General features: G+C 30.2%; 1 protein-coding gene across 14 annotated transcripts in view; it reads right to left on the bottom strand.

The window, feature by feature from the left end:
* Nucleotides 1-12,308, bottom strand: part of LOC105424132 (uncharacterized) — a 39,551-nt gene extending 27,243 nt beyond the window's left edge. For 2 of the 14 annotated variants that reach the window (XR_016139524.1, XM_089078191.1), the window contains exon 1: nucleotides 3,891-5,517. Coding sequence is in view for 5 of the 14 variants with exons in the window: in XM_089078191.1 (XP_088934317.1) it covers nucleotides 3,891-4,106 (216 nt within the window). In the remaining 9 variants the exon portion in view is untranslated. Of the gene's footprint in view, nucleotides 1-3,890; nucleotides 5,523-8,679; nucleotides 9,307-11,898 lie in introns of those variants that run through there. The other 12 variants (XR_016139523.1, XR_016139520.1, XR_016139521.1 and 9 more) reach the window with 12 other exon arrangements.
* Between the last annotated feature and the right edge of the window lie 11 nt (nucleotides 12,309-12,319).

Genomic DNA, 12,319 nt, shown 5'->3' with positions numbered 1-12,319 from the left:
TAACTATTTGTAAAAAACGTGTCAGAAATGACAAAAAATATTTTTTTAAATATGTTTTTTCTTAAGAGATTTTATAATTTTTAGCATAATAAGAAATCAAAAAGATACTAATTACAAGTAATAATATAATTAAATATATATATATATATATATATATATATATATATATATATATATATCACACACTTGACAAGATATGAAATTATAAAAGAAATATTTTTAATATTCTTTCAAAGAATAATAAAAATTAATTAAATCATAAAATATAATGATAACTGAAAAGAATTTGATATTGTCAGGATTCCCTCAGCCATTAGATGTACAAATGTAACATGCACTACAGTTCACTCATTGTTAGTCACATTGCCTCATTGCTTATCATGACAAGGTTTCAATATTTAACAGACAGCTGATTAAACGCCCGACTGTAATTGCAAATTTCTTAGCAATTAAAGCCAATGCACGCCAATTCTCTTACAGAGAGATCTTTTAATATACTCAATCCGCCCTCCGAATGAGTTAGAACTCATCCCACTCGACATTTCGTAATTTTTGTCACCTTCTTGTTTTTCATAAAGCATATATCTCACTAATATATCTCACTTAACAGTTGTATCACAATTTTGAGCTTGACAATTACTTTCAAAATCAGGTTAAAATCATATTAAATATTTCTTCTCTCTAAACGGGACCAGCCATTTGTTGTTATCAAATTTTAAAGATTGCCAAGAAAATTTCAGTGGTACATTACATGTTGTTTTTTAATAATAAATTGGATTATTTTAAGTCAAAGTGAAAATACCGCATTAGCGCAATCTAAGTTGTTCCGACGAGCCTAAGATATGCATGCATGCATGCATGCGTGTGTGTGTGTGTGTGTGTGTGTGTGTGTGTGTGTGTGTGTGTGTGTGTGCGCGTGTGCGCGCAAATGGATATTGCGGTTTGGCATCTAAGGAACTACCTGGCTAAGGTCCATGATCATTTGCGGTTGGAATTATCAAAATAAATCCATTTTTTACTTCATGTCAAAATGCGGTTCAGAAAAATCATTATTTTTATGTAGCAACGAAATAGGTGTATCGACCCAAGACTGCACTTTGAAACAACCCTAGTAGTACTCTTTCTTATAAATTCTTTCAAATAGTTTTAAACGATTCCAAATAGTTTATGATCTAATGTATTTTGCAAGTTCATGAGTTGATTCAGCTGATGATGAGCTTTACTAAGAAAGGAAATGTCACAACTATCCAACATCAATTTGTTTCTTTTTGAAACACAAAAATCTAAGAAACACATATTTTATATATATATATATATATATATATATATATATATATATGTGTGTGTATTAATCGATTTGCGTGTGTTGTTTCGATTCTGTTACGTCATTAGCAATCACGTAACACAAATCAATTTACAAATCAATCAATCAATCAATCAAATATAAATCGAGTTTTTCATTTCTTTCTATTCGCATCTTGCTCGATGAACATGTCGAATGTTTACACTCGAACGAGTCTAGGTCAGGAACGTTGATGACGACAGCTACCAACATCTGACCTTAGGTCTAATTTTAAATACCGTAGAAGATGTAGACGAATTTTTACAAATTATTTTTATTTCCTTTTTTTGCATGAATACATATACTAAGTTTTTATAAATCATCTGTAGAAAACAATATTTATATTGCTCAAATAATTAAAACATTTGGATGTAAAATATGTTAAATAACCACCTTAAAAAGTATCCTTTCCTTATTTAAAATAAATTCCTTAAGGATACAAAAATATTTTATATAAAATAAAAATGTATACACATATGTGTGTATATGTATTTTAATTACTTGAGCAATAGGATTATTTTCCTGTGTATAGGGATTCTTCTGTAATTAATAATACATCTCTCATGAGCAGGTAGAACAGATTACATTGAATATTTTTTATAATAATTAAAATATTGACTTTCATTTAAAATTTGGGAAAAAAAATGAAGAAAGAAATACTATATTTATATTATTACTGACATTGGTTCATAGTTGAGCCAAAACATATGAAATGTATTTTTTTATAGGCAAATTTTGCGCTGCAATTAGCGCACTTGATTTTCATTAGCCCCACATTTTTTATGATAATGAAATATTAATTTAGAAATACTCACGAATGAGGGTGCATTTATGTGAGGGGATCAGTCCAGTAAATCTCATGATTTGCAATGAGCAAGATGAGATATGACTTACAAACGATGCAGAGCATCTGTTTAGTGTACATTTTCAAACATCTCGACGTGTTCTTAATAATCTTGTCTTTTCACATAAATATATGCTCATCCGTAAGTCTTTATAAATTAATATTTCATTATCTAATGCAAAAATTATAGAATGATACAAGACTTTTTTGCTTAAACCTACTCTATTTGCCTACGAAAGGTGCGTCACTAATTTTGGAATATTCCGTATATACATTTCTTAAACACATACATTTTATAAAATATTTGTATGTTTTATGTAGAAAAATTATTTCATTTATTACATTAAATATAGTAATAATTTTGTCCACCTGAAATATTACTGCCATTTCAAGTAATAAAGCAAAATATTATTTACAAAAGTTAAATAATTTCAAAGCGTACATATTTTCATGGAAAACATTTATCAATAGACAGAAATCCTGATGAACGTTATAAAAATTGTTTTTTTTCCTAAACAAAATCAATTAAAAAGATCAAAGCTATCCCGAGAGCTGTAATATTGATTTATCAACATTTTATAGATGTTATAGGCAAATTTTGGCAAATTTTTCCTAAAAAATAAATATATATGATATTTGGTAACATTTATAAGCAATTCTTACGTGATTTTATCATACTACAGAATTTTAAAGACAATTATTATTTTACTATCGATGTTGTTACAATAGCCATGTTTGAATTAACAATTACATTAAAATATATTTAGATTTTTATAAGTATGTAACACAACATTTGTCTCTCATATAAATAAATTCATTATAAAGAAGATTCAATACAGTTTAAAAAATTGGAACATTTAAATCAATCCTTATATGTATGTTTTATATTAACGTTGTAATAATTTATTTTACACTATTGATTATACTTTCTGCACTAATGACTTTCATAATGACTGAGAATATCATCGTGTCTATTGTTAAAAATTGTATATTTTGGCACAATTAATAAAAAACTATTTTGTTATATTTTATTGCTTAAAGAACATGAAGTTTTTAGTAGTCGCTAGATTCCAAATCAGTATTTTAAATTAAGACATTATAATACAAATATTGTAAATATTATAAAAACACAATTTTTAAATACAATAAGACGTAATAATAAATATTATCCTTAAGTACACATATATGCACACTCACACTGAAATATAACAAATGTAACATATTACACAATATAGACACCATATACACGCACGCAATATTGTGCATATATGTATATGAACGACTTTTATGAAACTGGAATCATTATCGTTAAAAAAAGAACCTATATCATCGGTCAAGTGCTATTTAATTTATTGCTACAGTCTCGAACTTATTGCTATCTATAAGCAAGAAATTAAAATAAAAATGGGGATGGTGAACTTTCTATTACGTTAGCACCCCCACTTCTGAAAATAAGACATATTGGATATGTTATTATTTGTTTGCATAAATATAGATAAAAAAAAATTCACCAAAATTTCAGTTCACATTTTTGTTTATAATGCTCTTTTTTTATATCTAAATTTCACGATATTTTCAGATTACATCATGTGAAAACTTAAAAAAAAAAAAAAAAAAAAAAAAAAAATTCATTCGATTCCTCTTGACATTCCTTCCTCAAGCCATGACGCAAGCCTATTAAGAAACAATCGCATCTTATCTCACCTCTTCCATTTGAACGACGTTTCTCATTCTCTTGACGATTTCGCTCGCTTTGACAAATCCAATTTCCGCATCTTCCACCTGCGAGTGTCGCCGGGTCGCCTGCACGTCCGTGGCGAGCTCTTGATAACAAGACTCTCCGGAGCCGCGTCGACTGCCCGTAATGCACATAGCCCGGCGGAACAAACCGGCAACGACGGCGCATAGGCCGCATTGCATTTCCGTAGTGCTGCCCCGGCTGGAAAGCGACCCGCCATTGGCTCGGCGGCGGGTCCGAGACCCACGGGAGCCACCGTCACGTGCCTGGGTCGCCAGTTTCGCGTGTCTGCCACTACTCGCACTTTTTCTTCTGCTTTACCTCGCCCAAGATATCTTTGTCGTCCTGTCCTCTCCTCATATGTCTCTTCACGTCATCACGCGTTTCCTTTCCCCTTACGCTTATATTGCACACTTTTCTATTCCCCCCTCAATTCCCGTAGCTGCCGACTACTATGCCTGCTATGCCTATTTCTTTACTCGAGAACAGAAATTCGCATTCTCAACGATAACGCCACGGGCATGGCGTGCGTGTCACCTACACACACGGCAGAATTGATGAAAGGATTGTTAAAAGTTAAAACAGTAGACCCGAGAGATTGCAAATGCAACAGGAAGCGAGAAACAAGAAAAGAGAAAAGAGTAGAGCATGATATATCTCACATTTGGCGTTCAAAAGTTTTTAGAATATCGTACAATTTTTGAAAATGTGATATTATAAAAAGTAATATTTTCTTTTATGTATAATGACACGATGCATTTTGAGGTCTCCAAAATAAATCAAATTCCTTTCTATTGCGCTCGATTTAACTCTATACTATTTTACAAAAGAAGTATTCGGTTTCCTTTTCTGATAAGAAATACGATTCCCTATCATGTTAAGGTGAAATTCCATGTCAAAACAAATGCAACAAACTACCTATTTCGAATTAAAACTACTATTTCCTATATATTTTTAACATTTCTTTAATTATCACCTTTTCAGTTGGAATATTTATTTTTTGTGTTTATTCGCTATTGCTATTCAAATTATCGTAATCATATTTTTTTATATTCGAGTTTCTCTTTCTTTTAAGTAACAACTTTAATAACAATTTAAGTGAAAACCTAATATAAAAATATAGCAAAATTACGATAGCAATTATATTTTTTCTAAATAATAAATTTTTTCCCAACTATCCGCATCTCTCTTAACATAAATAATGAACGGCATTTTCAGATTTTCACAGATAAAAGAAGTTATGCAAATGAATAGTTTATAATGTGTGTATATAAGCTTTCAGAAAATTATATATATATATAGACATAAGAGAAAGAAAAACTAATTATTTTCTTGTACAGCATGCAGCATATATTGATATCCCATGTGTAAAAAATGATGAAATATTATCTAATATAAATATTCATGCTTAGAAAATAATATGAGAAACAGTGAGAAGTGATTGCAATTGTGTTTTTTTTACAACTACATCCTCTGTGAGAAAGCTTTACTACAATATTTAAAATAATTAAAAAGTATAGTAAAATTACTGTGCTCGGTATAAAATATAACTTCAATAATCAAATTAAATAAAATAAAAAATAAAATCATTAAAAATTTATAACATAAATATTTGATTGGTTACATTATATAATTATAAATTATATAATTTAAATTAAACAATGAAATGTATATAAAAACTAAGTAAAGAAAATATATTTTAAGAAAATATGTGTTTTAGAAAAAGAAATATCTAACAAAGAAAATAAACCGAATGTTAAAACTATAAAAATATTAAAAATATTTAATTTTAATAGAAAATAAATGTATAAAAATATATCATCTTTGTACATAAATTTAAAATAAATATATAAAGATGTATCATTTCCCAAAAATATTAAAAAATTTGGTAAAAGACATTTGTTATAACTTATTAAAAAAGTATTTTCACAAATTTTTAATATTTTATTTTACTAGAAGATATAAATTAAATTACTACACAACTTGACTGAGATAAAAAATGGAAAAGGGAAAAAAAGGAAGAAAAGCAAAAGAAAACAATTATTAATATCTCAATCATGGAGATTTAAATTTAATTATTACGTAAATATTATTTTACATGGAAAATCAATATTAATAATACAAAAATTATTTTTAAAATTATTTAAATTATTTAATTATTAAAATTATTTTTCACAATTTACTAAAAGAATATTTTTGATATTTTTTAAAATTATTATTTTATAAAATTAGGAAAACTTCCACTTTCAAAATTAGTAACAATTAGTAACAATAAGTGTGTAGCGTTCATTTTATTTTTATCTCTCTTGTAATACAGAATACTTGGTCTATTTATTTTATTTCATATCTCAAAACTAAAATAAAATTATATAAAATTCCAAATTTTGTAATAATAAAAACAAAGAATTAATAACTAAATTTAGAAGATAGAAATAATGTCACAATTACAAAATTTATTTCATTCATAGATTTACATTAATAATCCGATTATGATTGATATTTAGACACGATGTTTCTTTTATAATCCTAATTATTTTGAAATAAAACTATTGATTTTACCAATTAGTTTTTTCTTATCAAATTAAAACATAATTTATAAATTTATTGTATATGTTTGAAAACTATTAATATACATAATATTTGATTATAATTTAGTACATGTGCGCACATATATCTATATGTCTATATCTATATTTTGAAAATTTGTCGAGTAATATTAGTAAAATGATTTGAAATATGAAAAAAAGAGGAAAATACTAATGAAGAATAAATCTTTAATTTTGTGCATTACTGTTAAATATTTATACGTTAACAAAATGCAATTAATTTTTTTAAATGTTTAAATATAGGATTCTATGTTTTTAAAAACAACTTGGTTAATACAGTTTTTTTTCTTTATAAAATATATTAAAGTATGTATCTGTTTTTAGAAAAAATTAAATAAAATCTAAAAAATTATTTTTCTATTCTTGATTGTTTCATATACATTTTCGAATACTAAGCATAAATCTGATCTTCACATTTGTGTGTTACAAAATTTTAAAAATAATAAATTTTCGGTAAAGATACCAAGAAGCAAGAAGCAGAATAAATAAAATACAGCATTAATGATTAAAATAACATATGTAATAAACAAATTAAGCAATATTTTTTAAATAGAAATTTAAATGGATAATGAAATTTTTGCAATTTTATTTATTAGTTCTTATTTACATAATATTTATGTATTTCTTATCTGCTACATTCCTTATTTGCAAAAAATGAAATATTTTCAACTACACCAACACATAATAGCAATAATATACTTAAAAAAAGAACAATTAGACCGATACAAAAAGCTAATATTTTGACTGCAAAAATCCTGTTTAATATCTTTAAACTTTTTCTATGGAAATTTTTAAAGTTCACAATATATTAATGTCTAATCAATAGTATTTATGATAATCAATAGCAAATTGATTTAGAAATATCTGAATTTAATAAACAGCAAATTAATAATATGATTAGCAGCATTAAAACAAGAGTGAGAAATTGTACGTCATTCTAATATCTCTTATAGGTAAAGACATAAAAATATAAAACAACTAATATTTCATAAACTTTAGACTATATTTCTTAAATCAAACATTTTTTTTCTAAAAATGTTGCAATATCTTTTATAGATAAGATTAATAGAAAATTGCATCAAATATTGCCTTAAGAAATATTTCGTTTGAAAAAAAGTTGGAACAAAATCGAATTTTTTAATTGCATATATGTGTAATATATGTATAAATAGATAGAAGTGATAACGTGTAACAATATATAGAGCAGTTAAAACTATTCGATTTTATCTTACACTTTTTTTTCGATTTTCAAGTCATTTTGGCGACTTGTTAAAACCTCGTGCAATATTCTTCCCCATTTTCCCTCCTCCTCTCTTTCTTTTTCTTTTTCTCTCACTTGTTCATTCACTCAGTCACTCACTCAGCCACTCACTTAGCATTTTGTGTGTGTGTGTGCGTGTGTGTGTGTACATGCGTGCGTCGTCTGTTTTCTGACATGTGCGTGTGAGTGTGCATTAGATTAGGTTTGCTAGGCCGTACCATATGATTGCACATACATCCATATGTATGATTGCACTTTTACATCCATATGCATATATCGCTACATACATCACTAAATTTCTAAATATTAATAAATCTCCATTGGAGATAATTAAAATTTAATACGAGATTTCATTTCGTTTCTTTTCTGTGCTATTCTTACTCCGCGCTATTTGAATTAACGCACGGAGAGATACACGGCGTTTTTTTTTATTGACTTGAATTATTTAATGACGAATCGTTTTGTCCTCTATTTCAACCGTATCCCTAATCATCCCTAATCATCTCCTAAACACATCTCTCACGGGATCGTTAAAAACCGATCGTTAAGTGATAATTTCTAGCTTTTCTCTCTCCTTCTTTCTCTCCTCCTCCCTCCCTTTCAATCCCCCTTTTCTCTTCTTACACTTTTCTCTCCTCTTTCCTTTCTTCCCTCTTATTCCTCCCTTCCCTCTCACTATATTTATATATCTCCCTCTTATACTCCTTTCCTTTTTTCCTTCTATTCACGCTCTTAACTCCCACTATGCCATCCATAACTACGCCCTGCATAAACAACATTGTAGCGCAATTTGCGAAACTATCAAGAAATGATATATATAAACAACTGTGTTAACTAAGAATTTAAAAACTCTTCTCGATCGATCATGTATAACAATCAAATTAGTACTTCTCTTGATCTTTTTGCCGAAGCTCTTTGTCCAAGATTTTTAATCTGCTGCCTCGCAATGCTATCTTGACACGACTTGACCCTTCGACGCTTTGTGCGCTTCTCTCTCTCTCTTTGTTTCTCTCTTGTATTCTGCCTCTCTCTCTCTCTCTCTTTTTTTTGCTTCCTCTCCCTTTTCTCGAGAAAATACCTTCGGTGACTCAAGAAAATACTGATTTTCATATAACGAGTCGCGGCAATTCTTGTGCAGAGCAAACTGTTGTCGAAAGGTAACGCCCGCGCGGACACCGCGGCCGATTCCTCTCCAGGATGAGTTTGTAAGCTTCATGATCGGAAGCGCTTTCGACGGAGTCGATCTAGGTAAAAAACGGGAGCCACCGGGCCCTGAGGCCCGGCACCGTTCGGAGCACAAAGTCAAGCACGTCGTCTAATCGTCGAGTTGAGCTCGCAGGTACTCGCTGCGTACGAACATCGAGAAAATAAGCGCGACGAAAAGCGATGCTCTACGCTCTATGCGGAAAACGCAACAATATCATCGATAACTATGCACACCGGCCGGCCGCTGTGCACACACTGAATTACTGGACCCGAGCCGCGAGCGCCAAGCGAAGAGAGGAAGAGAGAGAGAGAGAGAGAGAGAGAGAGAGAGAGAGAGAGAGAGAGAGAGATAGAGAGAGAGAGAGAGAGAGAGAGAGAGACCCACTCGGTCGACGCTCGCGACCTCGGTCGCACTCGGCCGTCTCCGTGCCCTGTGCTTTAGCCCTGTCGCTGTTCAGCCACGTTACTTCCCGGCGATCTCTCCCTCGACCGCTCATCACCGTCGATATATACGACAAAGAGACTCTTCCAACGAGAGACTCTCACTACGCTGCGGGCTCTTGCCGCGAAAAGCTGGCGAGCGATATTCTATCTACCGTTGCCGCGTAGAAAAGGAGGGAAGCAGCGCGCGAGGAGAAAGGATCAATAACAGATCTCTCCCTACTCTCGTGAAACGCAACGTAGAGCAAATGTGCGCGATGTACGCATGTATTTACACATAGATAGATAGATAGATAGATAGATAGATAGATAGATAGATAGATAGATAGATAGATAGATAGATAGATAGATAGATAGATAGATAGACAGACAGACAGACAGACGGGCGCACCCAGCACCCAATATCATAGCTCTTACTTTCCTAAAACAAATTTGTCTATGCGATCTTGTAATACAATTATAAGGCAAGTCATCAATGCGTATACGCCTCGTCTGGAGATATATAACGAAGCCAGAAAAATAACTCGTTTTAAATTCTTCAATTATGAAATATATTCCTCTTCCTGTTTCTGATCGAAAATCATTCTTCTCGTAAGAGTTTCATAAAATTTCACTTTTATGTCACCAATTTTGTTCCTTTTTCATATATAAAAGGAAATCCTCTCATAATGTACAAGAATTCGCAATAAAACTAAAATAATTTTTAGATAGTATATCTAGCAAACACACATAACAAATATATCTCTCAAAAATATTAAGTTCCTAATTAATTGTTACACAGAATTAAATAAAATTGTACTGTCAAAATATTCATTCACTTTTATTTCCAACACCAATTTTATGACCAATTTTATTCTCAAGGTATCGCTTCATCATTATTTTATTTAAAAAATGGTTTAAAAATCTTATAATGTATCTTTTACTCTATTTTGTATAATTTTTAATTACCAGAAATCGAATCCTCCGTGTCCATCTATTGACAATGACCGATATTACTCCTAAGTTCTTTTCGAACTTATTACGAATAGAAAAAGAATATTTTTCAGAGCAACTTTAACTTCACAGAGAAATCAAAATTAAATGTTTTTAAATGATGAAAAAGAATTTTTTTAATATTTGATAGCGATCATCTATGTTGTTTGGACGATTATCCTGTAAAGATTTGGTCAAATCATAAAAGTAACGAATAATATAAATGTTATTTGAGATAACATTATCAATTATAAGCTGCATTTTGAAAAGCTCACATAAGAAATTTAAGCGTAATGTACCGTGAATTCTTTTATCCGCATAAATTATAACAAAAAATATTTAAAGATATTTAATTTAATTCTTTCAAAGAAATTAATGCAAGTATTTACACAAGTATGTTTTGTTTATTTACGCACAATAAAAATTATGAATTTATTTATTATAGAAAATAAATAATTATAAAGAATTTTTCAACTCAGGTATATCCTTTGAAATGAATTTCACAGAAAATCTTATTTCTATAATGAATATATAAATGTATCTCTTTTATTAGCTTAAAAACACCCAATCATCTAATACCTAAAAACACTAGCCTTAGGCCGGATCTTCATAGTCAGTTCTTATATTTAAGATCGTTTTAAATAAATTCACTCAACTATCTTATTGGTTGAAATATCATTTCAAGATCTTAAATATAAAAACTGATTAGGAATACTGATCTTAAATGCATAGTCAAATCTTATAACCATCTTAAGTATTGTCTTAAGAAGTTATCAATCATAAAGCAACATAATCACATCTTAACATAATAAAACATTAAGACGATCCTAAGAATCTAGACTGTGAATATCGACTTTAAATTTTGTTTTAAATATTTTCTCACCGACGAGATACTATTAAAGATCGACAACCGTGGGCAAATTTTCGTGTGCACTAATGGGGCCCCGGGGGCCCGGGGATAATTGAAGAACATTGATATTATCGACCGTTTTGATTGTACCGAGGATAACAAAGAGAGGATAACGTTCATTTATTACTGTTATCATGACGGATTTAATTTTAAATTAATCGTAATTCGTAAAAAGAACTATTTATTTAAAATTAAATCCAACATAATAAATAAATGTAATAAATAAATGTTTTCCTCCCTTTGTTATCCTCAGTAGAGTCAAAACGGTCGATAATATCAACGTTTTTCAATTATCTCCGGGCCCCAAGAGCGGTCACGTCACTCCCGTAAGATTATCGGTCTCTTAGTATCTCGTCGGTGATTTTATATATGAAGGTGTAACAGGCAATTCACAAATCTTCAATTTTTTAAAATTAAATTTGTCAAAAATCAAGAGTATGATAGAAACGTATAAGACAGATATTCATTTCGCATATTAGTTCGGACAAAAATACTTAAATACTGGATGTAGATATACCTACAGATATATATATATATATTTTTTTTAATACGTGCGTTACGTGATTTAAACGACTCACCGAGTAGGGATAGATTTCGTCATATGTAACTACCCAGTAGCGGGCGTTGCGATGACCCCCAAAAGACAAGCACGTGGAGTATGGAATCATAGTGGAGAGAAAGAGAGAGAAGAGAGGGGGAAGAAGGAAAGGGAAAAACAGGTGGAAAGAAAGAGAGAGATTGCTAGGGCTGCTTCGACCGCTGTTGCTGCAGTGATGGTAAACGTTGGTGGTCGAAATCGTAATGACGAGCTTCTTTAGTAATCTCGATAGCGGCGGCAACAATGACAATTATACGCAACGATGATGATAACGAAAGGTTAACGAACACGACACGACGACGATTACAACGGATGCGTCGCCGGATGTAACAATATCTACTATTAATGGCGCTCGAACTAGACTAGAGGAAAATTTATGAAAGAAAACAACGATGGATTGC

Source organism: Pogonomyrmex barbatus, unplaced genomic scaffold, assembly GCF_055798465.1.
Source record: "Pogonomyrmex barbatus isolate J1 unplaced genomic scaffold, ASM5579846v1 scaffold21, whole genome shotgun sequence".
In the NCBI taxonomy this organism is placed as follows: Eukaryota; Metazoa; Arthropoda; class Insecta; order Hymenoptera; family Formicidae; genus Pogonomyrmex; species Pogonomyrmex barbatus.
Note: the sequence above shows the minus strand (reverse complement) of the source record. Positions and strands in the feature narration are given on the sequence as shown.